The sequence below is a fragment of the Megascapheus bottae genome, chromosome 3 (genome assembly GCF_031878675.1).
Source record: "Megascapheus bottae isolate mThoBot1 chromosome 3, mThoBot2.hap1, whole genome shotgun sequence".
Classification (NCBI taxonomy): Eukaryota; Metazoa; Chordata; class Mammalia; order Rodentia; family Geomyidae; genus Megascapheus; species Megascapheus bottae.
Genome location: NC_143511.1, coordinates 29848876 through 29876469, shown reverse-complemented (window position 1 = coordinate 29876469; position 27594 = coordinate 29848876). Strand labels below are relative to the sequence as shown.

The 27594-nt window shown below is 40.5% G+C and overlaps 2 protein-coding genes across 2 annotated transcripts in view; one reads left to right on the top strand and one right to left on the bottom strand.

Annotated features, from left to right (window-relative positions):
* The window catches only part of LOC150065147 (contactin-associated protein-like 3), a 52543-nt gene extending 27838 nt beyond the window's left edge, over nucleotides 1–24705 (bottom strand). The window contains 7 exon segments of the mRNA XM_090329311.1: nucleotides 53–237; nucleotides 1694–1739; nucleotides 1741–1898; nucleotides 3429–3576; nucleotides 16221–16414; nucleotides 19695–19801; nucleotides 24617–24705. Of these exon segments, the coding sequence (XP_090185437.1) occupies nucleotides 53–237; nucleotides 1694–1739; nucleotides 1741–1898; nucleotides 3429–3576; nucleotides 16221–16414; nucleotides 19695–19801; nucleotides 24617–24705 (927 nt within the window).
* A 250-nt stretch (nucleotides 24706–24955) lies between these two features.
* The window catches only part of LOC150065146 (periphilin-1-like), a 19667-nt gene continuing 17028 nt past the window's right edge, over nucleotides 24956–27594 (top strand). Inside the window, exon 1 of the mRNA XM_090329310.1 lies at nucleotides 24956–25037. Within this exon, the coding sequence (XP_090185436.1) occupies nucleotides 24956–25037 (82 nt within the window). The remainder of the gene's footprint in view (nucleotides 25038–27594) is intronic.

Genomic DNA, 27594 nt, shown 5'->3' with positions numbered 1-27594 from the left:
ATATTTCATTTCTGTGATATAATCTGATACACTTAACAAGTAATTGTGCCACCTTATAATCAAGATCCAGATAGCTGGATCCTGGCTGTGCCTGGAAAAGCCGAGCGTGCTTGTCCACAGTGAGGCTGCCATGTGTGTTGTGTAGCTCCAGGAGAAGGGAATGCCAGTGCTGGTCATCCAGCAGGCTGCCCAGGCTGAGGACTGCTTGTGAATCAAAGGAGGGCATGTTAGCCTCACCTGAAAAGAGAACTGTGGTTTCTAGTAAAGAATTCTAAGCCGGATGCAGTGGCTCACGCCTGTAATCCTAGCTACTCAGGAGGCTGAGATCTGAGGATCGTGGTTCAAAGCTAGCCTGAACACTAAAGACTGTGAGACTCTTATCTCTAACCACTAGAAAACCGGAAATGGCGCTGTGGCTCAAGGGGTAGATCAGTAGCCTTGAACTGAAGAGCTCAGGGATAGTGCCCAAGCCCAGAGTTCAAACCCCACGACCCACAGAAATAAATAAATAAATAAATAAATAAATAGAAGTCTATAATGTCTCACAATTACAGCTTGCTTATCATCTTCCATCTGAAGAAGTATTTAGCTAATTGTTTTATCTTAATCCTTTACTTTTTTTTGGCAGAACTGGAGTTTGAACTCAGTGCTGTAAGCACTCCTCCACTCAAGATTGTCCCCCAAGCCTTTCTGGCTTTGGTTAATTTGGAAATAGTCTTGCATTTTACCCAGGATAGACCCCAGACCATGATTCTCCTACTTACATTTCTTTCCTTGTGAGGCTGGGACAACAGACATAAAGCACCCAGCTTTTTGTTGGGGTGGGTCTCGTTTTTTTGTCAAAGCTGGCCTCAAACTATGATCCTTCCTATCTATCTCCATCTCTTTTCTTTGCCAGTTCTGGGCCTTGAACTGAGGGTCTGAATACTGTCTTTGGGCTTTCTCAGCTCTACCACTTGAGCCACAGCACCACTTCTGGCTTTTTTCTACACATATGGTACTGAGGACTCGAACCCAGGTCTTTGTGCATGCTAGGCAAGCACTCTACCAGTAGGCCAAACTCCTGGTCTCTATCTCCACCTCTTAAGTAGATGTACACTACTGGATTAACCTTTATTTTGAACACAATCTACTTTTGACCTTGAATAATTTCTCTTTGGGTGTTTTGGAGGCAGAATCTTACCACATATTAGGCTGGCCTAAAATCCCTGATTTCTTCTTTCTCAGCTGCATCAGTGCTAGAATTATAGGTGTGTGCCACTCGGTCTGCCATTCCTTTGTATTATTATTATCGTTATTCATTGTATTTTCATCTAAGTTGAAACTCTTTTCTTCTTATGACCCTATTACTAGTAGTATCTCAGAATTTTACAATGATACATTTGTGTCTTTATAACATTATCAGCAGCTACGATTGATCAGCTAATGAGGTTCCTATACAATTCAACTGTGGAGACATACAGTTCAGATACAAACATGTTCATGTTACTAGTCCTCAACTGTATGGCAACCTTTGTTCCCCTGAACTGCAGGTGCTGTTTCTATAAAGGACTCCGCACAACTATTTGTAAAGCCTCCCTTCATTTTTCATGGATTTAGTTTCAGGAAAAGTCACTATTTACTGAAAATTTAAGCATAAAATACATTCATCTAAATAATGGTGTTTTCTGAAACACTTCCATGACATTTCTACCTGAATTGAGAGACAGGACGAGTTTTCCTTGAGCTAATTCCAGGATGGAAACACTTGCCATTTCGTCCTTGCCTATGCAGCAGAATCCCATCACGCTTTCTGGATTTAAATTTCAGAGAAAGGACTTCCTTTGTTGGACGTGTGGATTTCTGATGAAAGGTATACAGCAAAGAACTTTTCCCATCAAAATGAACCACTGCTGAGTCTACAATGAAAGACATAAACATGTGACTGATAAGACACTTGTGTTGGGTGCACTGGAATGTGTAAGTGGTCACCAGAATGTACACACAAGCATATTCCTTCCTCACTGCCACCCACATCCACTCCAAGATGCCTTCTCTGCACCTTCCCTAAAGTATGTCAGTGAGCACGTGCATGGCTTCTGTGTCCACATGGACCCCTTGTTTCAGACTTTTCCCATCTAGGAAACACTAGATCAACCACGAGCAGTCTTTAGCACTCCGGCACAGTGTCCCTGTGGTCCAGTGAGTCCGCATTACTGCTTAGCTGAAAGGCTACAGCAGCTTACTTACACCCGCTTACTTACACCCGCTGGCAAACGGAGTCACGAAAAGAAAGAGGACATCTCTCAAAACTCAGCATTACCATAATACATTTTCAAAAAGATTTGCATTGCTTATGAAAAATCCCTTATTTTTTTCATATCTCACAAATTAAAAAGACACAGCAGCTGTCCTTAAAAGAGCATGAAAACAGAAAAGAAAGCAATAACATATCAAGCTCACATCTTCCTAGCCAATAGTATATATTGCTTATTTTTATTTAATATATTTGTGCTAGGGAGGCAGAAACAAGAGCCTTGTGCACACTAGGCAAACAGTCTGTCGCTAAGCTACACCCATAGACCTAATGTTCTTTCATTTCCTAGAAAGTTATGGTTACCATACACATACATTTCATTAAAGTAGCTGTACAGAGGGATTTCAAATCAGCATACCAATTTATGAGTATAATGCAGATTGTTACTGTATTCTCAATCTGTCCTCGAACCCATATCCTCATTCATGTATTACCCTCATGGGTAATGAGATTACAGGCATACAATACTATACCCAGCTATTTATATTCTTTCTTCTATTAAATCTACTGTATTGGTGATGTTTCCTATTCAATTTGGTATTGTTTGTTTATTTTACCAGTCCTGGAGGGTCTGAGCACCGTTCTTGGGCTTTCTCAAGGCTAGAGCTTTACCATTTGAGCCACAGCACCACTTCTGGCTTCTTCTATGTATGTGGTACTGAGGAACCAAACCCGAGTCTTCGTGCATGCTAGGCAAGCACTCTACCACTAGGCCAAACTCCCAGCCTTTTTAAATTCTTTTTTTTTTTGCCAGTCCTGGGACTTGAACTCAGGGTCTGAGCACTGTTCTTAAGCTTTCTCAAAGCTAGTGCTCTACCACTACCACTTCCAATTTTTTCTATGTATGTGGTACCGAGGAATTGAACCCAGGTCTTCGTGCATGTTAGGCAAGCACTCTACCACTAGGCCATGCTCCTGGTTCTCCTGCATACTTTTTAACTTTTGATTTATTGAATTTTTAATTTCTAAGATTGCAATTTTTTTAGAATCTGTTTCATGGCTGAATCTCAAACCTAAGTTGTTAAATTTCCTACCATAAAGAATGGTTCTACTTGAATAGCTGGAAAGGGCCGAAAGGCTAGGTTTTTACAACACATGTATGCTGACCTCAGGCCACAGTAAAACCACTTACGATATGCACATCCATACACTTCAACACGCATCCCGATCCTACCTTTGGGGTTCCAGGCCAAGGGCAGGAAGCGCAGGAACCTGGCTTCGAAGGGCGGCTGGAGACTGTGATGTACCACGCTGTCTGCATTGGTGTTCCCCGGGAATCCCTGGAAGGAAGCAGAGAAAAATCAATCATCTGCTGGAAACTGCCTCCACCTCTCCGAGCAATGCGCCTTGTTCTGCTGGGTAACTGGCACAGGCTGGCTTCCTTAAGTAAACCACTGCTGTTTATTCAGATGTGATGACCGCTTCCTTCAGCACCTATACGCATCAACATGCTGTTCTTAAAGGCTAGCTCACTCCCTAAATCCTTTCCCTCAACTCTAAGCAGTGTCAGGAAACCAGAAACGCAAAGAATTCTTAATGCTAGCTCTGGCATTAACCCCAGTCCAGGGCCAATGAGGATAAAAGACACAGGGCCCTAACTATAGCTCTCAATGACTAGCTTTTGTACCTTTTTCTTTTTCTTTTGCCAGTCCTGGGGCTAGAACTCAGGGCCTGGGCACTGTCTTTGAGCACTTCTGTTGAGGGCTAGTGTTCTACCAGTTGAGCCACAGAGCTATGTCTGGCTTTTTCTGTGTATGTGGTACCAAGGAATCAAACCTAAGGCTTCGTATATGCTGGGCAAGCATTCTACCACTAGGCCATGCTTCCAGCCCTGTACCTGTACTTTTTAAAGATCAAATATAAGCATTGAATATTTTTAGAATAACACTTTTATAAAGTACCGTGTCAAGTTACAAGCTTTTACTATTCAGTTTTACCTTCTGGTAGAAATATTAACCCAAAAAAGAAGACAGATATCCTTTGCTGTAGGAAATTGATAGTCTAGGTTTCTTAACACTATTTCCTTCCCAGTTAGAAGCAACATATTTCATATGACATTTGGAAACTTAATTTGTGTAGTAAAGGGCCATTTTCACTCAGAATATGATCATGCCTCTATACACTTGTTTGTCCCCTCACAATAACATAGTAGGTATTGTTTTAAGTTTCATTTTTATTTTTGACACAGAATCCCCCTCTGTAGTCCAGCCTGGCCTCTGATTTTGTTTTGGGTTTTTTTTTCTGTTTTGTTTTGTTTTGTTTTTTGGTCGATTATGGGTCTTGAATTCTGGGCCTGGGCACTGTCCCTGAGCTCTTCAGTTCAAGGCTACCGCCCTACCCCTTGAGCCACCAGGCCACTTCTTGTTTTCTGGTGGCTACCTGTACATAAGTTTTGTGGACTTTAGTGCCTGGGATGACTCCGAACCATGATCCTCAGATCTCAGCCTCCTGAGTAACTAGGATTACAGGAGTGAGCCACCGCACCCGGCTTCAGCCTGGCCTCTGTATCTGTTTGGCCTTGAACTCAGGATCCTTCTGTCTCTGTACCTTGAGTGCTGGGTTTGCATCATCATGCCCAGCTGGGTGTGTTCTGTTCCCCTCAGCACAGGCTTTTTCCAGGTGTGTTTGCCTAAGATTCTGGGGGGAGGGGGAGGGCTTATCTAGTCAGCTCATTAGATCCAAATAACAACTTGAAAGATTATATGGAAGCTCTAGGGTGAAAAAGACTGAAAAAAAGCCACATGCCAAAGACAAGGCTCATGTGTTTGTCAGACACATGACCTTGAGTCAGCCATGAAAAGTCATACATGAGGCTGGCTCTTGAGTTGAAAATGGCTCATAAGTTGAAAACGGCATCTAGGGATGGTTCTCATTTCCCTCAGAACTGATAAGAGTGACTTCATAATGCCTAAACACTATGCCACACAAATGCCTATTGTATGGGAATTCTATAGGAACTTTGAGTTTGGTTATATTCTACAGAGAAGATGCTCCCAAATATGGTCCCTTCATAATAATCTGGGAGCCAGGTACCACCTGAGCAAGCATCATGTCCTAAATTTAAAGCTTCAGTACTGATCAAAAATAAACTAAAGGGGCTGGGAGTTTAGCCTAGTGGCAGGAGTGCTTGCCTGGCATGCACAAAGACCTAGTTTGATTCCTCGGTACCACATACATAGGAAAAAGTCAGATGGTGCTGTGGCTCAAGTGGTAGCGCTCTAGCCTTGAGAAAGCCCAAGGACAGTGCTTAGGCCCTGAGTTCAAGGCACAGTACTGGCAACAAAAAAAAAAAACAAAAACAGTGGGGTACCCCAATGGCTCATGCCTGTGATTCTAGCTACTTAGGAGGCTGGATCTAAGAGTCACAGCTCAAAGTCTGAGCAGGAAAGCCTGAGACTCCAGAAGTGGAGCTGTGGCTCAAGTGGTAGAGAGCTAAGCCTTCAACCATAAAAGCTCAAAGACAGTGCCTGGACCTTGAGTTCAAGTCCCACACGAGTGCACGTACACACACACACACACACACACACACACACACACACACACACAAGCCTAGGCTGGAGTACTGGTCATCATTTTAGGTGTGTTGTCACACTCATTACCAGAGGAACTAACTGAGCATACTCATGGGCTAGGGGTGGAGGAGTGGGTTAGGAGGGAGGGGCAGTCACCAAGGCTCCAGTCCGTTTTCCTTAGTTTTACCTGGAATGCCTTTTCTGGTTGCTAACTGGGCTTTGCTCCTTTCAGTGTTACAGAAGATGTGTTTAGTTCTGTAAATCATTTGCTAGATTACTGAATCTATGATAGTCTCATAACCCTTCTACGCATTAGTCCACTCTCCGGAGCAAGAAATCAGAGATGAATTCACCAGAACAAGAAATCCCTTTATGAAAACTCTAGTACCAATCTTACTCTACTTAACCCAGTAACAATAACCACAAGACAGAAGCAGACTCTGGGCATGCTTACATGTCCCAGGATAAAAGGCAGTCTATGTGCTGACTTTCTCAAAGCTCCATAGGCTAGTGCATTGGCTTTTTTTTTAACATGACATTAGTAATTATGCTCAAAATAAGATATAATGAAAATAAACATATTAATACTTTCATTAACTGTGACATTTCTGTATACAAATATAGGCTAAGTAAGGTAAAAGTAATTCTACCATATGCTGTGCTTTTAAGGTATGGCTGCCATCTATTTAAAAAAAAACTATTTCTAAGTGGTAATCACAGTTCTGCACTCAAAGAAAATATTAAACAAGATTAATCCCAATATATTTAAAATGTCTCAAGATCAAATTATTATTTTCAACTACATACATATCTAAAGTTTTCCTGGTAGATTGTAGAGCCAAAATAGCTGTTTCTTATTCCAGTTATGCTGGGTTTGAGTTGGCATCTTGTTGTCTACAGGTTTATACAGAAAAAGGATTAGAGAAGACAATCTCTGAAAGAGGAGCCTGGAGGAGAAGGTCAAGAGAAATGACCAAGCAAAGAAAGTACTGAAATGATTTTATTCAGTACAATGAATGTAAAAAAAGTTGGTCTCAACTATGGAAAGCAGTATGGCAGTTCCTCAAAAGACTAAACATAGAGCTCTCCTATGACCCAGCAATTCCCCAATCATCCAGAAACAAAGGCATACTAAATCCACTAGCATAATGATGTTCATTGCAGCACTATTTACCATAGCAAAGATATGGAACCAACCCAGATGTCCCTCAATTGATGAGTGGATCAACAAGATGTGGTATTTATACACAATGGAATTCTATGCTGCTGTCAGAAAGAACGACATTGCCCCATCTGTAAGGAAATGGAAAGACTTAGAAAAAAATCATATTAAGTGAAGTAAGCCAGACTCAAAGGAACATAGGCTCAATGGTTTCCCTCATTTGTCATAAGCAGTAGAAACTTTGGGCTCTCCTAGCAGAGATTTACAATAGAACAAAACCTAGATACATAAGGCCATATAGTATGATGCTAAATGAAAGGACCTCCAGGATATAGAAACAAAAGCCATATAATGAGCAATTGTTGTCCTTAATGTACTATGTTATCTCTCATCTCTTTTGCTGTCCCTTGGTTATCTCATATTGTTACAGTATTTCACCTTGTTATCTGATATACTGTATATATATGTATTTGGTTATTTGAAATCGGATAGAGAAAGGGGGAAAACAAGATAAGGGGTGGGGATGGGGGGAGGGAAATGGGGACCAAGACATGAGAAAGGGTATCAAAAAGTAATGCATCTTCTATCTGGTGAATATAATGTAACCCTTCTATTAATTACAATAAAAATATATGGAAAAAAAGAAAAAGAAAAAAACAAAAGAAAAAGAAAAAAAAAGTTGGTCTCATAGTAACTGAGAGTAAAATAATGGTTACATAGCCTTCAGAGCCTGGGAAAATAAGTAGGAAGGGGAGGGTAAAAGCTATTATTTAATAGGTACAAATCACAATAAATTATAATTAGCCAGGACACGTAAGTTCTGATTTTCTAGAGAACAACAGGCTGGCTGCACTAATGCATATTTATTTTCTTTTCTATTTTTTGTCGGTCGTGGGACTTGAACTCTGGGCCTGGACGCTGTCCCTGAGCTCTTCAGTTCAAGACTAATGCCCTACCCCTTGAGACACAGCACCACTTTTGGTTTTCTAGTGGTTAATTGGAGGTAAGAGTCTCATAGACTTTAGTGCCAGGGCTGGCTTTGAAATGATCCTCAGATCTCAGCCTCCTGAGTAGCTAGGATTACAGGCATGAGCCACTGCGCCTAGCAACTAATATATATTTTAAGATAGCTACAAGAGAGGATTTTGAATGTTTTGCTACAGAGACATGATATTAGAAATGATTTGTATGCTTTTACCCTTTATCGCCATTATGCAGTCCATACATATCTGAAAATTTCACACTGCATTCCATAATATGTACAATTACTATGTGCTGATAAAATGATATTAAACTTAAAAGAATTTTAAGGGGCTGGGAGCATGGTACAGTGCACACCTAGCATGCACAAAGCCCTGGGTCCGATTCCTCAGTACCACATATTCAGAAAAAGCCGGAAGTGGTGCTGTGGTTCAAGTGGCAGAGCACTAGCCTTGAGCAAAAATGTCCAAGGAGAGTGTAAGTTCAAGCCCCACGACTGGCAAAAAGAAAGAAAAAAAGTCATCATACCATTTCAAAAAAATGAAAGGAAGGAGAAAAGAAGGGATGAGAAGAAGAAAAGGAGGGAAGAAAGAAGATATGAATGTGGGAAGAAGAAGCCAAAGAGAAAAGGAAAGAGGGAGGCAGGAAGGCTGTAAAGTTATCAAAACCAAATTTATAATTACTGAGGATATCACCAGTACATTGCAAGTTAAATTATACTAAAACAGCTTTTCCATCTCAAAATGTTCCTTGTTTTCTAGTTATCTGAGGGTCATCATGACACTGAAATCTTTACTTACTCAGGATGGAATCTTTTACTTCTTTTCAAGCCCCATTTCTTTTTTTTCTTTTTTTTTAATATTTTTATTGTAATTAATAGAAGGGTTACATGATATTTGCCAGATAGAAGGTGTATTAATTCCCATACATTGATACCCTTTCACATGTCTTGATCCCCATTTCCCTCCCCCCCACTCCCACCCCTCATCTTGTTTTCCCCCTTCCCTATCCAATTTCAAATAACCAAAATACAAATATAGCCAATATATCAGGTAACAAAGTGAGATACTGTAATGAGATAACCAAGGGACAGCAAAAGAGATGAGAGATAACATAGTACATTAAGGACAACAATCATTCATTATATGGCTTTTGTTTCTATATCCTAGAGGTCCGTTCATTTAGCGTCATACTATATGGCCTTATGTATCAAGGATTTGCTCTATTGCAAATCTCTGCTAGGAGAGCCCAAGGTTTCTACTGCTTATGACAAATGAGGGAAACCATTGAGCCTATGTTCCTTTGAGTCTAGCTTACTTCACTTAATATGATTTTTTCTAAGTCTTTCCATTTCCTTACAAATGGGGCAGTGTCGTTCTTTCTGACAGCAGCATAGAATCCCATTGTGTATAAATACCACATCTTGTTGATCTGTATACAGAAATGTTCCTACCCTTTGTAGACTGTTTTGATCGTGTCCACAGATGGATGATTGCAGCAGCAGCTGTGTAGGCCCTGCAGTGAGGGGGAGGCAGACTGGTGGGGTTGCTGCCCTAAGTAATCTTATGTCCTGCACCTCATATTCCCTTCCCAGACCAACTGATGCAGAGTCACAAAAGTCACACAAGTGAGAAAAAAAATAGGCAAACACTTTCTGTGACCAGTGTTCTGCTTTGCCTGGGCTCTTCTGCAGGTACAACATAAACCACATGAAAAGACCGTGCTAAGCAGTTCTACCCCCCAAATACTTCTAACAGGGCTGTGGCCTTACCATTTTTCACTTTATTGTTCAACTGTCTCTTTTCTGAGTAGTTTCTGAAGATTTTTATACAGCATATATATATATATGTGTGTATATATATATATATATATACAGGATATATATAGCATCAACATGTACTGGAGTGTGAGCAAGTGAGTAATTTATCCATCTCTTATGTTTGTAATGTCAGCTTCTTCAAACTTCCTAAGCAGGACTTATTCCAATTTAGATGAACTCAGGAATGTATTGTCTCCGTTACATTTCTAGATCACTGAGCTCTTTTTATTTTCTTCAAACAACTATAGCTGCTTTTGGAAGATAATGATTTTTTTTAGGAGAAGCACTTTTGACTATTAACTTTTAGCTTAAGCACTCATTTCAAATCCTATAGAGGTACTGGAAGGTATAGGCCCTGTTCCTTTATCTCCAAAAAGCTCTCTCATTTATTCTTTTGACATTAACAAGTACTGATAATGCTTTAGGGGTGGTAGATGTCTGAAGGCCAGGATGGAATTTTCCATCACTTTCCATTAAGCACAGCAGCAGTTCGGTCTTCCCCTGCTGCCCTGGCCTGCTTCCCACCATGACACTTCCTCATATACCTGCTCGCAGTCCTTCATGGGTCTGTGTACACATTCCAAATTCCAAGATGGATCCATGAGGAGAACCTAAGATACCACCCAAGCTACCCACAGGCCCCTGTAACTATGGCAAGACAGTGAGGGGGTAGACGAAGTATGGGAAGCGAGAACCAGTTAAGCTGCTACCTAACACCCTTGCCTGGGCTGTGCCCTGGCTTCCTGGCCACTGACTGAGGAGGTAGGAATGGCATTCAGAAACAATGGGGTCCTCAGAGCCTTCTATGCATATTTGAAATTTGCATAAATTGAGTAGGACAATGATAGATGATTTAAAGAAAAACTATTTCTTAACTTGGAAAATCTAATTCAGAGTTCTAGATTGTGTCTAAATCTTTTAACTTACTTGAACTTCTAATTTTTCTGGGCAAACTGGAAGTGACAGTGATTGCCCTGACTCCCTTTTCCCACACCAACCCCAGAAAAGATGCTACTGTGTTTCATGAACTGTGTGCACATTGGTGCCAGGGACAAGGACTCATCAAACAAAGCAAGAGAAGAAGAATGAAAGAAGCAACAAGGGTGGAAAATGGAAGCATAATTTTTCTGACAACAGGAATAAATGCACTTGAGTTTGAAAAGTTAGAGGGGCTGGAGGTTCCAGAGCTCAGCCTTCCACATGTAGGGGGATACCATGGAGGAATGAGCCTCCCATTAGTTAACAAAACCAGCTCCCTTTCTCTAACATGTGCAGAACTAAGGCTAGCTGGTGTATTCAGAACTGTACTCTGAAATATTAAGAGGGTAGCCTACCGCTCTTGCTTTGAGCAAGGAAAGAGTGGTGATACAAAGATGATCGTACTGGCAGAAAATGGTATTTTAATTCCAAATATATGTAGATTGAGAAAGCTACATGATTTGCTAGAATCTTTCTAAAAATGCTTCTTTGGCTTCCGGATATCAAATAAGGAATGAAGAGGCAGTTTCTGGGATCATTTGCATGACTCCTAGTAGCTCACCTCATCTCATTTCCAGTTACCTTGGTGCTCACAAGCATCTAACCATTGTGACACACAAAAGCCATTATATTAAAAAAAAAGGGGGGGGCTACGATGAGAATCTTGGACTACACTGATCCAAGTCAACGAAGATTCTAGTGTATCTTTTAAAATAAATAGAAAATGTTAAGACCAAAAACACATGCAGGTATCCAGAAATGCACAGGTGAATACACAACTAAACCTCCATGCAAGGACATCTCCCAAGTTCTACTTCCATTACAATTTACTAAGACGTTCTTGCAACATACCTTTAATTTGTCATTTTTAAGTTTTAATAAGACAATTTTTTACACTGCCTACTATCAATTCTTTTACTCTATGAAGAGAATTAGTTTGACTTTTCCCCAAAACTATGCTTGTATGTGATTATTTTATTCTCATTTTAAAATTAGGTGAGTTATGATGTGAAATGTCAATATAATCTGTGTCCCTTTATGGCAGGGGTGTGAGTTGTTAGGTGATCTTGTCTTTGTATGAGCAGCATGTGTATACACACAAGCAAGCAAGCAGGCAAGCTACTTACAATTGAAAATACGAGCCAGGCATGGTGGCTCACACCTGTAATCCTAGCTACTCAGGAGGCTGAGATCTGAGGATCAAGGTTCAAAGCCAGTCCGGGCACACAAGAACCTGAGACTCTTAACTCTAATTAACCTCTAGAAAATGGGAAGTGGAGTTTGGCTCAAGGGTAGGGTGGTAGCCTTGAGCTGAAGAGCTCAGGGTCAGTGCCCAGGCTAAGTTCAAGCCCCATGACCCACAAAACAAGGAAAGAGAAAAGAAAAAACCTGAAATATTCCACTCATAATGCTGACTTAGAGAAATTGCTTCAGTAAGTAGAAGTGCTCTGGGCTAATACTAAGGAGTGGAACTCTGCTCTGAGATGCCACAGTCTAAGGCCAACTGTAGGTCACAGGAGAACACCAGGGACACATCTTAACTTGCACCAAATGCAGCTGGTCCACTTTGCAATTAAGTCAGGAAAGAGTCTATAGGTGAGACTGAAGAGGTAGAACTTCAGTAATATATGGAATTTAAACAGATCATAGAAAAAGGGTAGCATTTCAGGCATTGTGAATATCTACAGGACACTAAAGGGTAGAAAGATGCAATATGTTCATGGGACACCAAGGACATTGGGTCAAATTTGGTTGTAGTTTGGGAAAATCAATAATGAAAGGAGAAAGTTGAGTCTACAGAGGTGGGTTAGAGTCATTGTAGGGTCTCTGAATAGCAAAATGGGAGAGGAAAACTGCACAGCCAGTGCAGAGCCAAAGGAGTCTTTCAGGCAAGAACAGGGGAACATTTCTTCTGATCAAGAGATGGAACAGAGACAGGAACACAAGAGAGGTTGGCAGGAAACTGATCACAGCGATTTGTTTCAGAGTCAGAATAGGAATCTATTGTCACAAACTGTGGGAAGTAGACATCATTAACAATCAAAAATGAGTTAACAGAAACCAGTCTATGTGGATTTCACCAACACTCTGAAGGGAATACAGGTGGAGTGCTGTTATCTTCTGGGGTTCTTTTAGGTTTTTATCTTTGTGATCCCTTCGAAACAACTACAATAAAAATCAAAGGGAGGTAATTTCCCAGTAACAAGAGATCCTCTCCAATGAACGGTGCACAGTACCAGCTCTCTGCTCCTGTGTGGAAGGGGCTCATCTGAGAGACCTGAAAAGTAAGGTCTTGAGCCCCCAGTCCTCACTTTGCCTGAAGACAGAGTGGTGAGGGTGGCCCCTTCCTCAGGTGAACCCTCCTTCCCCTCTGCAAGTATTTCTCCTGGGAAGTAATGTGGGTATGAGCTTGGTTTCCTTTGAATTAGATAAACATTAACATCTATTTCTGAACAATAGTATGTGGTATCTGGTTATTTGGAGCCAGCTCTAAAAACTCAGATAAATTCTCTTCTGTTTTATTCTTTCATCTACTACTAGAGAATGCATTCTTGCTTCAGGCATAAAAAAATATATCCTAATCTACTAGCTTATAAGCAATGGTTCTAATGAGGTTGAAATGACAGTAACTGGCTATCCACAAATATTATCATTTTGTCACCTTTTAACCTTTGAGTTAAGCTATATGCTTCGAAGTAATGGGGGTTTAGCTAACACCTTTTTACTTTCCATGACAAGGACAAAGAAACAGCCAATATCTAAATTAAAGAAACCCAAACTGTATCTTGTGGGATATACATAATGTCTACTATAAGTGTGTATGTGTGTGTGTAATGTAAAGCATACCATCTTTTTTTTGTTGTGTTGTGTTTTTGCCAATTGGGGGGCTTGACCTCAGGGCCTGGGCACTGCTCTTGGACACTTTTTGCTCAAGGTTAGCACTCTGCCACTTGACCCACAGCACCATTTCCAGCTTCTTCTGTGTATGTGGTACCAAGGAATCGAGCCCAGGGCATTGTGCATGCTAGGCAAGCACTCTACCACTAGGCTAAGCTCCCAGCCCAAGCATACCATTTTAACTATTTTATTTTATTTTATGCTGGTCCTGGGACTTGAACTCAGGAACTGGGAACTATCCCTGACCTTTTATGCTCAAGACACATTCTACCACTTGAGCCAGTGCTCTACTTCTGGCTTTTGTGATGACTGAAGGTAACAGACTCACAGACTTTCCTGCCTAGGATGGCTTTGAACTATAATACTTAGATCTCAGCCTCCTGAGAAGCTAAATTCCAGGCATCAGCCATCGACTGGCACAGCCATTTTAAGTCATTAAGATACTGACAATCCCGTGAAGAGATCACTATTATCCATTTCCAGAACGTCTGTCATCTCTATATCCATTATGCTCTAACTCCTCAGTATCTGTGTCCAGTCTTTAGATACCACATAAACCACAAGGCATGACTATATTCCTAGCTGCTCAGGAGGCTGAGCTCCAAGGATTATGGTTCAAAGCAAAGCCAAGTAGAAAAGTTCATGAGACATAAAACTGCAGTTAATCAGCAAAAAGCCCCAAATGGATCTGTAACTCAAGGGGTAGACGACCAGCATTGAGCAAAACAGCCAAGTGAGGGCATGAGGCCTTGTGTTCAAACCCCAGCATCAGCACACACACGTGTGCGTGCGCGTGCGCACACACACACACACACACACACACACACACACACACATTTGCTGACAAATCTTGTTCAGGCCTCACACCTACCACATGTTCCACCAGGCAGTTACAGATATTGTGCAAATTGCTCCAGCATCCTTTCTTGCAACCTCTCCTTTGGAGCACATGACTTACAGATATTAAATACTAAATCTGTAAACACTACATATTTTTGAGTATTCAAAAAGTTAAGCCAGATGTGAGCCAGGAGTGTGGCCTAGTGATAAAATGCCTGCCTAGCATGCACAAAGCCCTGGGTTCAATTCCTTAGTACTACATATACAGAAAAGGCTAGAAGTGGTACTGTGGTTCAAGTGATAGAATGCTAGCCTTGAGAAAGCCCAAGGACAGCATCTTTGTCCAAGCCCCTGTACGGGTGAAAAAAAAAAAAGTTAAGCCAACAAACATTTAAATCTTCTCAGGGAAGTATAAAGACATTCTCACAAGTAAAAAAAAAAAACAAAAACAAAAACAAAAAACAAAAAACAAAAAAACATGCCACTGATAGAAAGAACAACATCGCCCCATTTGTAAGGAAATGGAAAGACTTAGAAAAAATCTTATTAAGTGAAGTAAGCTAGACTCAAAAGAACATAGGCTCAATGGTTTCCCTTGTTTGTCCCTTGGGCTCTCCTAGCAGAGATTTACAATAGAACAAAACCGAGATACATAAGGCCATGTAGTATGAAGCTAAATGAAAGGACCTCCAGGATATAGAAACAAAAGCCATATAATGAGCAATTGTTGTCCTTAATGTACTATGTTATCTCTCATCTCTTTTGCTGTCCCTTGGTTATCTCTTATTGTTACAGTATTTCTCCTTGTTATCTGATATACTGTATATATACGTATTTGGTTATTTGAAATCGGATAGGGAAGGGGGGAAAACAAGATGAGGGGTGGGGATGGGGGGAGGGAAATGGGGACCAAGACATGAGAAAGGGTGTCAATGTTTGTGAAGTAATGCACCTTCTATCTGGTGAATATAATGTAACCCTTTTATTAATTACAATAAAAAATATGTGGAAAAAAATTTAAAATATGCCACTGATAATTTAAGATAATTTAAAGTAGCCACAATGCCTAGGAGTCCCAAAGTGAAGTACATATAGCCCAGGAATGAAAAGTGCTCCACAAAGACCAGTGTTCATGTTAAGGCAAGACTTGTGTCCCTGATCTCTTACAAACTTCCCTAATCAGAGATCACAGAAGGATGATAATAGAAGTTTACTTGCTGAGACAATGCCAATGCAACACAAACTGCTGTTTATCAGAATCAAAGTACAATAGTCTGAATGTGAATAACTCATCATTTAGACATCATTCTATGTAAAGAGCTAATTAGAAGTCATTCAGTATTCTGTACATTATTAAATTTTTCTGCCTTACTTTTTTCATAAATCAAGTATAAACAGAGTATTTTTGCCAGTCCTGGGCTTGAGCACTGTCCTTGGACTTTCTCAAGGCTAGAGCTCTACCACTTGAGCCTCAGCACCATTTCTAACTTTTTTTTCTATGTATGGGGTACTGAGGACTCGAATCCGGGCCTTTGTACATGCTAGGCAAGCACTCTGCCACTAGGCCAAACTCCTGGCCCCTGCACAGAGTATTTTTAAATGCCACTTGTTTCCTTCATGCTTCTGAAGATCTGTTTCAATAGTTGGTCAGATAGGCTGCAAGACACAGTTACTGGAATACTTCACAATCTGACATACTGTGTTCCTCAACAGAGAAACAACAGAGGGACATACCCAGATGCTTTCTTCCTGTCGATATTGCTTCCAGTTCTTCTCGCTGTCACTGAACATCAGAAGATAGCTGGTCACCCAGTTGGAGCTCCCATACCCTCCCTGGGTGGCTACCGCTGTAACCTTCATTCTCTCTCCAAGATCAATCTGCAGCCACTGGTGTTTATTTGATACAAGAGGAGTCCAGCCACCAGCTCCTTTTTGTGGGAACAGAAATGAGAAAATGGAGTAGTTTGTTTGAGCAGGAACTACAGCCACAGGTAAACCCAGGCCTCTAAAGGTGAGGAAGTTGCTGTACACTGGTTTAGAAATGTTATCTACATGTGCCAGGGTACAACATGCCTTCTCTAAAACTAAATAAGATACTAAAAAGAGAAAATGAAATAGGGATGGGAGTTTGGCCTAGTGGTAGAGTGCTTGCCTAGCATGCACAAAGATTCCTTGGTACCACATACATAAAAAAAAAAAGCTGGAAATTGTGCCGTGTGCCATGGCTCAAGTAGTAGAGCTCTAGCTTGAGCGAAAGCCCAAGGATAGTGCTCAGGCCTTGAGTTTAAGCCCCAGTACTGGCAAAAAAATGAAATATATAAATATTGGCCTGATATTCTAAATATTGGCTTGGAGCTCAAGGAAGTTTGGCAGGCAACTCTCACTTAACATCACATCAATATAACACAAAACAAAACAAATCACACTGATGCTACATGGCTTTCTTTCCCCATAAAGACTCATTAGAGTTCTAGGACATGATATGGCAAATGGGAAGAGGATAGGGGAAACAGAGCCTTCCCTTAGAGATCATGGGTGTCTTCAGGGAAGAGACAGGCAGCCCTCTGCATGCTCCTGCCCAGAAAGCTCTGGGCTTAACCCTGAGGCATCTTTGTCTACTTTGTGGGGAGTAAAAATCTTTGCTTTAGCTCTATTTTCTTAGGAATCAATTTCCATGATCCATATGCAACATTTCTAGATGTGAGGGTTAAACAAGTAGGAAACACTGTTCTAGACTAGTCCAAGTGTTTGCTGGCAGTCACTGGAATACTTCACAAGCTGACAGACTTATTTGTTCCTCCAGCAACTTTTCAGACCACAAGTTGGGAAGAAAGGATTGCTTTCCCAAAGATTATATACAGCCAAGGAGCTATCTGTTCTATACATCTTTAAGTAAACTAGAGCTGGTATATAATCTGTTCTAACCACGGGAACTCTAGGAAAATCACAAGAAAAGAATAGGAATATTGAATTCTACATTAAATAATACTGACCTGTTAATATCATAATGATATGTCAGACATGAGTTGTTTTAATTAAATATATTGGAAGTAAGTTGAACTTTTACTTTGGATTTTTTTCCTCTTAGTATTTATAGCCTCTACAGTACCCAAGGCTCAAATCAAGGAACCCATACTCTTCTGTCTCTACAAGTCAGAAACAGAACACACAACCCCTAAACCTCTTTAAACTAACTTCAGGACTTACTTGATTACTGTAATCATTTGGAAGCCATTAGGAAGTTGAGATATTAGATTGACATTAGAATGACCACTAGAATAGAAATCACTGTTTTGAAAATGTAACTTTAGCTGATAATTTGTTTCATGGAGAGATATAAATTTTTAATTTTTTGCCAGTCCTTGGCTTGTGCTCAAGGCCTGAGCACTGTCCTTGGGCTTTCTCAAGGCTAGAGCTCAACCACTTGAGCCTCAGCACCACTTCTGGCTTTTTTCTATGTATGTGGTACCGAGGAATTCCACCAGCCTTTCTGATCATTAATAAGACCCCGTGCTTGGCACATGGGCACAATGAACTCAAGCTATTACTAATCCATGATCTTTGAAATATTCAGTTCTGTAGTTATTCTAACAATTAATTCACATGCGGCAGCATTAACTTTAAGTTGCAGTTCCTAAGCTCATTCATCATGCATAAAAAAATTAACTTTCCCATTAAAACTCAACTGAACAACTAATGAACTGTTCAATAAAATGAATATCAGGAAGGGGAAATAGGTGAGGGGAGGCAATAAAAGGGAATCACATGAATAGAGGGAGGAAGGCGAACAAATGCAGGCATGTTCAATGGACATTAAATAAACGTTGAGCTACATAGCTTTAGGGTATGAATGGGAAGGGAGAAATGGAGAATGAAGGAGCCATATAATGAGTGATTGTTGTCCTTAATGTACTATGTTATCTCTCATCTCTTTTGCTGTCCCTTGGTTATCTCATATTGTTACAGTGTTTCACTTTGTTATCTGATATATTGGATATATGTGTATTTGGTTATTTGAAATTGGATAGGGAAGGGGGGAAAACAAGATGAGGGGTGAGGGGGGTAGGGAAACGGGGCCAAGCCATGAGAAAGGGTATCAATGTATGGGAAGTAATGCACCTTCAATGTGGCGAATATAATGTAACCCTTCTATTAATTACAATAAAAATATATGAAATAATATATATATGAAAAAGATGCATTGTCCTCATAACTGCGAAGTAAGAAATTGAAATCTCTTTGTAATCTACTTGAAAGAACAAAAGAAAGAAAGAAAGGTAGGTTAAAAGAGAGTGAAACAGGGGAAGGGTTGGGGAAGGGAAATGGGGACAAAAACATGATAAAGGGTAGCAATGCATGTGAAGTACTGCACCTTCTATCTGGTGAATATAAACGTAAGCCCTCTATTAATTACAATTAAAAATATATGAGAGAAAATAAAATTTAACAAATAGAGAGTGTAACAGAGTCTCCCTGTGAGTCTCCCTGCATTCATTTAGTCAATCTACTAAACTCTTATTTGGTCAATAGGAAAAGCAAGGTACTCAGTAATACTAGGCTAGCATGAATAGACTAATACATTTTCAAAGAGTGAGCCTATATCTTCCTTCACAAGGTTAGGATGGACAGGAATCCTTATTTTCAATGGTAGATTGCTGACTTTCCCCTACTGAGGTACATCCTGGGACTTGGGCATCTCCCAACCACAAGCACATCCCAGAGAGGCATCATGTGTTACCTTCGTTACTTTCCTCAGTAGTTCTGAAATTGGCTCATGTCTTTATTGGTTTTAGTTTTGGTTATTTTTTATGACCAGATCACTTGACTAATCTCATGGAATTTTTAAAGGAAATATTTTACAACTCAAACAGAATGAAATAATTGGAAATAATATATGACTCCAATATATCTTTTCTTTCAGTTTCCCTCATGAACACTTACTGTTATTTAGTACAGGGTAAAGATATTAAAACAAAATAAATACAAACTTATAAGCATGAAGGAAGCCAGCAAATGATAATATGATTAATCTTTTCCTTAACTTCAAATGCATGCATGTTCAATGGACATTATATAAAAGTTGAGCTATATAGCTTAGTTATGTAGTTAGTAGTTACGTAGTTAGTTTTTCAGCTAGAAGAAGGGAAAATAACTAAGAATATAGATTCTTTGAAGGAGATGAGGGTGGATTGACAATGGCAGACTCACCATCTCTCCTATTTAGACTAGCAAATGCAGGCCCATGGCTGCTGGACAGCTCTGAGCTGCTGCTGAAGGAGGGCCGAGGCAAGCCCCAGGCCAGTGGAGCATCACAACTGTCTGAAGAACAAGAAAAATCATCATCACACACAGGTTAACATACACCGATGAAACTGTTCCTACCCTCTACATCCTCATCTCTCTTCATTGTTAGTTAACAGGTAGAAAAAATGCTCGAATTTGCAGCAATCATCAGTTTTGACTGAGATATGCTAGTAACTGCATAATAGCAAGCTCTCCCTGAGAATTAAAATCTGATGTGTAGCATTTGCTGTTTTCCATGATTGTAAGTATTTCAAGTTTGACCAGAATTGAACCTATCTGTGGGGCATTATTGACCACAAGGTTGGAAAGTAATGCCTAGTTTCCCACCTCGTATGGCATTTTCTCCACGCAAATACAAGATATGTGAATAGCCACTAAGCTTAGAGCATAGGTACGAGTCATGAAATAAATAACTACAGATGAGTTTTGAGAATTTACATCTGTTTTGCTTAACTGGAAGTTTGTATGATTTTCTTTCGAATAACCACTATTTTGTAAAAGTAATGAGTGGTTCATACTGGCAAATAAAAATAAAACCAGCACCTGATTATTGAATAGACAAAAAGTATTTTTTAAGATTAGGAATCAAAACTTAAATATTGAACTGAAAAACCTTACCAGTATATAGAAAAACATAAGAAGGATGGGAAATAACCTCACATTTCTAGATATTTTGATTGTGTAAGTAGAAAATCAAAAGTGAATTTTTCAGCTACTTCCTTAATATATTAGAACTCATATATTTCTAAACATTATCTGTACTTTGAAAATATAAGAGCTAATATCAAATGGCTATAATTCATAAGAAGTATCTAGGGGCTGGAGTATGGCCCAGTGATAGAGTGGTTGCCTAGCATGCACGAAGCCCTAGGTGTTGTGGCTCAACTGGTAGAGCACTAGCCCTAAGAAAGCCCAAGGAGAGCCCCCAAGTTCCTGAGTTCAAGCCCTAGGACTGGCAAAAAAGAAAAGAGAAAACTAAAGCTGGATCCTTACATGTCACCTGTACCAGAATCAATTCCAAATGGATCAAAGACCCTGAGATAAAAGCAGATAACCTGAAAATTTTTACAGAAAGGAATAGGAGATACACTAGAGTTCCTTGGCACAGGTTGAAACTTTCTTAATAAAGGCCCAGAAAAAATAAAGGCCCAGAAGCACAACAAATTGAAGGAAAAAAAAAGGTTAAACAAATGAGACTGCATTAAACTGCAGAGATTCTATATGGCAAAGGACATAGCTAGCAAGTTAAGTAGAAAGTCCACAGAGTGGGAGAAGAGCTTCACTAGCCATACCACAGACAAGGGCCTCATATCCAAAATATACCTACAGCTCAAACAATTGAATCTCTCAAAAACAAATCCTCAAAGAAACAACCATCCCATTAAAAGGTAGGCTAAAGACTTAAAGAGAGACTTCTCTGAAGAGGAAATAAGAATGGCCAATAGACACTTCTCTGGCCATAAAAGAAATGCAAATCAAAACAACTCTGAGATTCTACCTCACTCCAGTTAGAGGGGCCACGATCAAGAAATCTAATAACAACAGATGCTGGCGGGTATGTGGCCAAGAGGGATCACTACTACACTGTTGGTGGGAGTGTAAATTTGTCTAACCACTCTGGAAAGCAGTATGGTGATTCCTCAAAAGACTAAACATAGAGCTCCCCTGTGAACCAGCAATCCCACTCCTTGGCATTTACTCAAATGTCCAGAAACAAGGACATCTAAAGTTACCAGCACCACCACGTTCATTGCAGCATTTTTTACCATAGCAGTGACATGGAACTAACCCAGGTATACTATGTGAAGTTATTTCTTTCCTCTCTTTTTCCCCCTTATGGTTTATCCCCTGTTATTACTGTATCTGACTTTGGTTCCTAGTGTATAATATATACATTTATTTCTTTGTGTGAATTAGGGAAGGGAAAGGGAAAAAAACAAGATGATGAGACAAAGGACAAAGGGTGACCAACATAACAGTGATTTTCACAAGGCAATATGTTGAAAATGAAGTTTACAACTTGGGATGAGGGGAGAGGGAAAGTGGGAAAAAAAAACTACAAGAGGTAATAATGTTCAAGATGCAATGTACTCACTACCTTACAAATGTAGGAGTAATCCCTCTATATATCACCCAGACAATAAAGTAAAAATTTTAAAAAGAAATTCCATATGAATGTTAATATCAGTTTAAGGCTATTTCAAATAAAGAAAAAGACCTACTGGAAGTTTAGTAGTCCTGACATTAAATCTGTAGGTCAATTGGAGGAATACCTTTGACAACATTAAATCATCCAACCATAAACAGATGAGATTTATTTCTACTTTGGGAATATTTTTAACTTCTTTCAGCTGTCTTTCAAAAGTCAGCATACAAAACTGCACATCTTTAATTTATTAAATATTTTATTCTTTGTGGTACTATTATAAATAGGATTGTTTTTTGAAGCTCATGCTCAAATGTGAATTACAAGCTTCTAGAAATGCATTGGATTTTGAATAATGAGTTGCCACACTACATTTTCATTCAACTTGTGCAAGCATACATGCATATATATATATATATGACTGAATTTCTCTGTACAAAAACTTTACAATGAAATGGCAAGTATGTTAAAAAAAAAGAAATCTGAAACTTTCCATAGACAGAAAAACATATATGTAATTGGTTTATCTGTCCAAACCTAAGTGAAATTTTCCATAGACAGAAAAAAATATAATTGATTTATCTGTCCAAACTAAGTGAAATGAGACTTGAACTTTCTAAACCCTTGACACCCTTCTATACCTACTTATTGTATTTTTCCTCTCAAGTAAAATACAGTTTCAGGCTTTTTTCATTAAGCATAGCTCCCTAAGAAATTGCCATTTCTTTTCATTTCTTTGGCATGTTAATTCTGTGTATACAAACTTGCATTAATGGATCTTTAAGTATTTGCTTTTGAGTGAGACTTAAAATTCTGCCACAGAGAGCTGGGAGTTTGGCCTAGAGGTAGAGTGCTTGCCTAGCATGCACAAAGCCCTGGGTTCAGCTCCTCTATACCACACACACAGAAAAAGCTGGAAGTGGTGCTGTGACTCAAGTGGTAGAGCGCTAGCCTTGAGAACGCCCAAAGACAGTGCTCAGGCCCTGAGTTCAAGCTACAGAATTGGCAAAAAAAATCTGCCACAGAGAATGAAAAAATCCATATATTTAATTCCTTAACACATCCCAATGGAAGTCATTCTGTGAAACTACCCCGCAGATGGACTTTGATACCTCTTGCTCCATGCACAGGCATAGTTTGGAAAAGAAACAGGTGTCTACACTCAGTGCCCACCTAACAGTGGATCTTCTGACGCCAGACCAGGGAAAACATCAGGAGAACCTAGAGATATTTAGGGACCACTTCTCTTAAGACTGGAGCCAGTTTATGTTTACAACGTTCAGTGTTCCTGGTAGCTGACGGCACCATTCAGGCCCCTGAGAAGTGGTGAGTCTCAGAAGCCACTTCCCCATCATTCCAAGGCTGTATTCATGCCACAAAGCATGTTGCACGCACATCCCCAACTCTAGTTCTTACAGGCAGAATGCAATGTCCTTGGAAACCTGACATAATTCTTCAACCCTTTAGCCCCACCAATCTCATAAACTTCTGTGCCTTCACAAATGGCTGAAAATATACTCTACACGAGGAATCATCTTTGTCTTTATCTCTACCACTCCAGGTGGTAAACTACACTGCATGCCATGAGCTTAACTTTACCAGATTTATCTCCTTAACTATGATACCTTCAAAGTCCAACCCTGTATGACAATGGAAGAGGCGTCCAAAGGGATTTCTAATCTGTCAATTACTCATTCTAACAGCAAATATGGTAGCATCTTTGCCAGAATAAATTCAAAACAGTCATATCCCCACTGTTTCTTGGCTTTAATTAACAAATGCAAGACTTTATACCCAGGAAAGAGCAATATCCAACTTTAAGTGTCCTGTTTCCACTTGTAGATACCGTTTCCTATTTTAGGAATGTATTTATAAATTTTTCATATGTGTGGTTTCGGGCATTGCATTAATTCAAGGATATTTCAAGAACTGATCTGGATTAGGTATTACCTGTATGAGCTTCTTAGAGCTCATGAATTTATTTTTCAGACTAAATCAAGAGGAACACTACAGGAATACTTGTACTTAAGTAACACCTCAAGTTCTGTAGCGTGGAGTACATTACACCATTAGTGTTTCCATTTTTGGATCAGAGCATTGGTGCATTGGTAACATCACATAGTTTTGAGAACATTTTAAGTTGCATAAAAGGCATCCAAAAATTAAAATCTAACTGGCAGAGAACGTTTACCCCATGTGCATTTTCTTTCTTCCTTTTTTTTTTTCCCCTGCCAGTCCTGGCGCTTGAACTAAGAAATGAACGCTCCTACGCAGAAAACTCCAGAAACAGCAGCGCAATAAACCAGACAACACAGCACAGACATATTAGAAGAGCTGGGATCCGGGCAGGCTTTTTCTCCTTTAAATCAGTGTTAATAAAACCTTGAAAAAAATAAAAATCCACCCAGAGTTCAAGCTAAATAAATAAATACCCAGAAAAAAAAAAAAAGCAAGCAAGCCGGAACAGAGAAAGAGAGGGGCAAAGGTGAACGCATGCAGCGGGATGGTACCGTTAGACACTGCTGAAAATGAACCACCAAGCTGGTGAGCAGGGGTGGAGGGGGACTGGGAGAGGAAACGTCCCCTCCTGACTCCGCGCACCCCCGCGCCACCACAGCCCTAAAAGTCCAAGTCCGAGCCTGATCCACCCGCCGCCCTCCCACCCCCAGGTGGTCTGCACTCACGGGGGCGTCCGGCCACGCCGGGGCTCCCGGGCTGCGTGGAGAGAAGCGCGAGCACCCCGAGGACGGCCCCCGCCGCGGCGCCCATCTCGTGGCCGTCCTCGCCCGCCCGCGCGACTCCGGGGAGGTGAGCGCCCGAGACGAGCTCCCGCCCGCGGGCGCACCGCACCAACCGGCCCGCAGGCACGCCGCTCCCAGCCCCCTGCAGCCGGGGGAGCCCCGGGACCCGGCAGTCGGCGCGGGGCCGCGAGCGCCCCTGGTGGAGACCGCGAGGAAGTGCGAGCAGACCGCTGGCTCCCCATCTGCTCCTGTCTAGGGAGTGAACTGGGAGCTGCGCGATGGATGTCTGTGCACTACAAAATACTGAAATATTAGCAAACTTGTATGTGAATTCAGAACGAGAGGTCAGGGCAGAATTAAGTACCGAGGTTTGAAGAAAATAATTACATAGAACAAAGGCTTGTCTAGTGCTTATTCCAGCTGGGAAATGAGCGCTATATCACTAAATAATAAAAACTTATGAACTGTGGAGCGCTGGTGGCTCACGTCTGTAATCCTAGCTACTCAACAGGCTGAGATCTGGGGATCACAAATCAAAGCCAACCCAGGCAGGAAAGCATGCAAGACTTTTATCTCTAATTAATCACACACACACACACACACACACACACACACACACACACACACAGGATTGGAGCTGTGGCTCAAGTGGTAGAGCACAAGCCTTGAACACAAAGACTCAGGGACAGCACCCAGACCCTGAGTTCAAACCCCAGGACTGGCAAAAGATAATAAGACAAATAAGTTAAAATAAGCCTACTTTTAAAATGGCACGGGACATTAATTGGTATTTTACCCGACTAGATGTATAACTTCATGAGATATCACTAGTTATTATGAGAAAGCAAAACCACAGGGTAGTAGACCTTTTTATCCACTAGGCTAGCTGCTATGAAATAAGCAGAAGCAAGTGGAGCTGTGGCTCAAGTGGCAGAATGCTAGCCCTGAGCAAAATCTCCAAGACAGCACCTAGGCCCTGAGTTCAAAATCAACACACACAAAAACCTAGACTAAATGAGAAAATTGATGATGATGATGATAATGATGATGATGATGATGATGATGGGACTGTGAAGAAAACAGAGCAATACTTCCTTGCTACCTTTTTATTAAAGGACCTTTATTTGGCAATAAGTGATTTTTTACTCAGAATCTCACACTTACTAGGCAGAACTAGAATTAGCCCAACTCTTTCTTTTCAGTAATTTTCCTGATGCTTTTTTTTTCTGAAACCAGCTTTGGATTTCAGTCCTATGCCTCTGTCTCCTACTTAGCTGGGATGCCAGCTGTGAGACAGCAAGTCATGTAGGTCATTATTCCATTTCCGTAGGAATCACTCAGACACGCACAATACCCCTTTCAAAGAAATTGGTGGGTAAAATTTAAAGGGCAGAAAATTCAACAGAAATAAAAGAAGGAAAATTTAACAGAAACTGGCATCTAACTATGCTGACATGTGAAGTTTTAGCTCATAACCAGGAAGCTTTCAGTTACCTAAAATATTTTGTCAGTCGTGGGACTTGAACTCTGGACCTGGGTGCTGTCCTGAGCTCTTCAGCTCAAGGCTACCACACTGCCATTTCCAGTTTTTGTGTGATTAATTGGCAAAAAAAAAAAAATCAGTGATTAAACTGAGTGATTAACCTGTAATCCTAGCTATTCAGGAGGCTGAGATCTGAGGAGCAAGGTTCAAAGTTCAAAGCCTGCCTAGGCAGGAATGTCCAGGAGACACTTACCTCCAATTAACCACCTAAACATCAAAGTTGGATCTGTGGCTCAAAGGGCTTTTCACCATGAGTGAAAAGCTCAGGGAGCAGTCCCAGGTCTGAGTTCAAGCCCCATGACTGAAAAAAAAAATCCAGGATTAAGCTGAGGGACAATGGCTAGCCCTTGTAATCGTAGCTGTTCAGGAGGCTGAGATTTGAGCATCAAGACTCATATCAGGCCAGGAGGGTAGCAAAGTCCATAAGGCACTTAGTTCCAGTTAATCAGGGAAAACCTGGAAAGGGAATTCTGTTTCAAGTAGTAGATTGACCATAAATCTCAGGGACAGCCCACCTTCTGAGTCCAAGTCACTCTAAAGAAAAAGAAAAAAGAAGACAGAAAAGCCAATATCCATGATTGTTCTGATCCATCAGTAGGTGAAAAACCACTAGTGTCATATCTCCATGCAAAGGTAAAACAAAAGCTATTCACCCACAGCCCTATAGAGGGCTTTCCCAGGCTTACATTCTTGCCTTGGTTTCAGGTTTCTGGGGGGAAATTGTGTCTGCTTCAGGCAGCTTGAAGGCATATAGATAGTTTGTGGACTGAGGTAGATATGATAAATCACATACTCCTTTTTTCCTGTTATGAAGTTCTGACAAAAACATTAGGGAAAATCCTAGTTATGCAAATCATGGATTTTATTATATAAATGCTATCAGTATACTTATGACGCATTAAAATAAACCAGTTATAGAAATTGAGGTTAGAAGTATAGTTCAGTTGGGAGAGTGATAGCCAGTGAGTGAAAGCAGCAGTATGAGTACAAGTCATGCACCTTAAAAAAAAGGGAAACTGAATGCTAGCTCAGTGTTGGTTAAGGTTTTTAACATTTAATAAATAGTACATTAGTAAATAACTTGGAGACTCGTATGTTTAACTTGTATCTTTTGTATTCAGTTAAAGGAAAGCAGAGAATTTAGAAGAGTCTGCTTGTTCCGTGTTGTAACTGATTGTCTCCTAACTTCCCCATTTTTGCCCTCCACCAGTATTGGGGCTTGACCTCATGGCTAATACTTGACTGCCTGAGCCACGTTCTGCTTCTAGTTTTGGGGTAGCTAAGTGGAGTATTAGAGTCTAAGGATTTCAAACCTTGATCCTCAGATCTCAGCCTCTAGAGTAGCTAGGATTACAGGCTTGAGTTACCAGCACC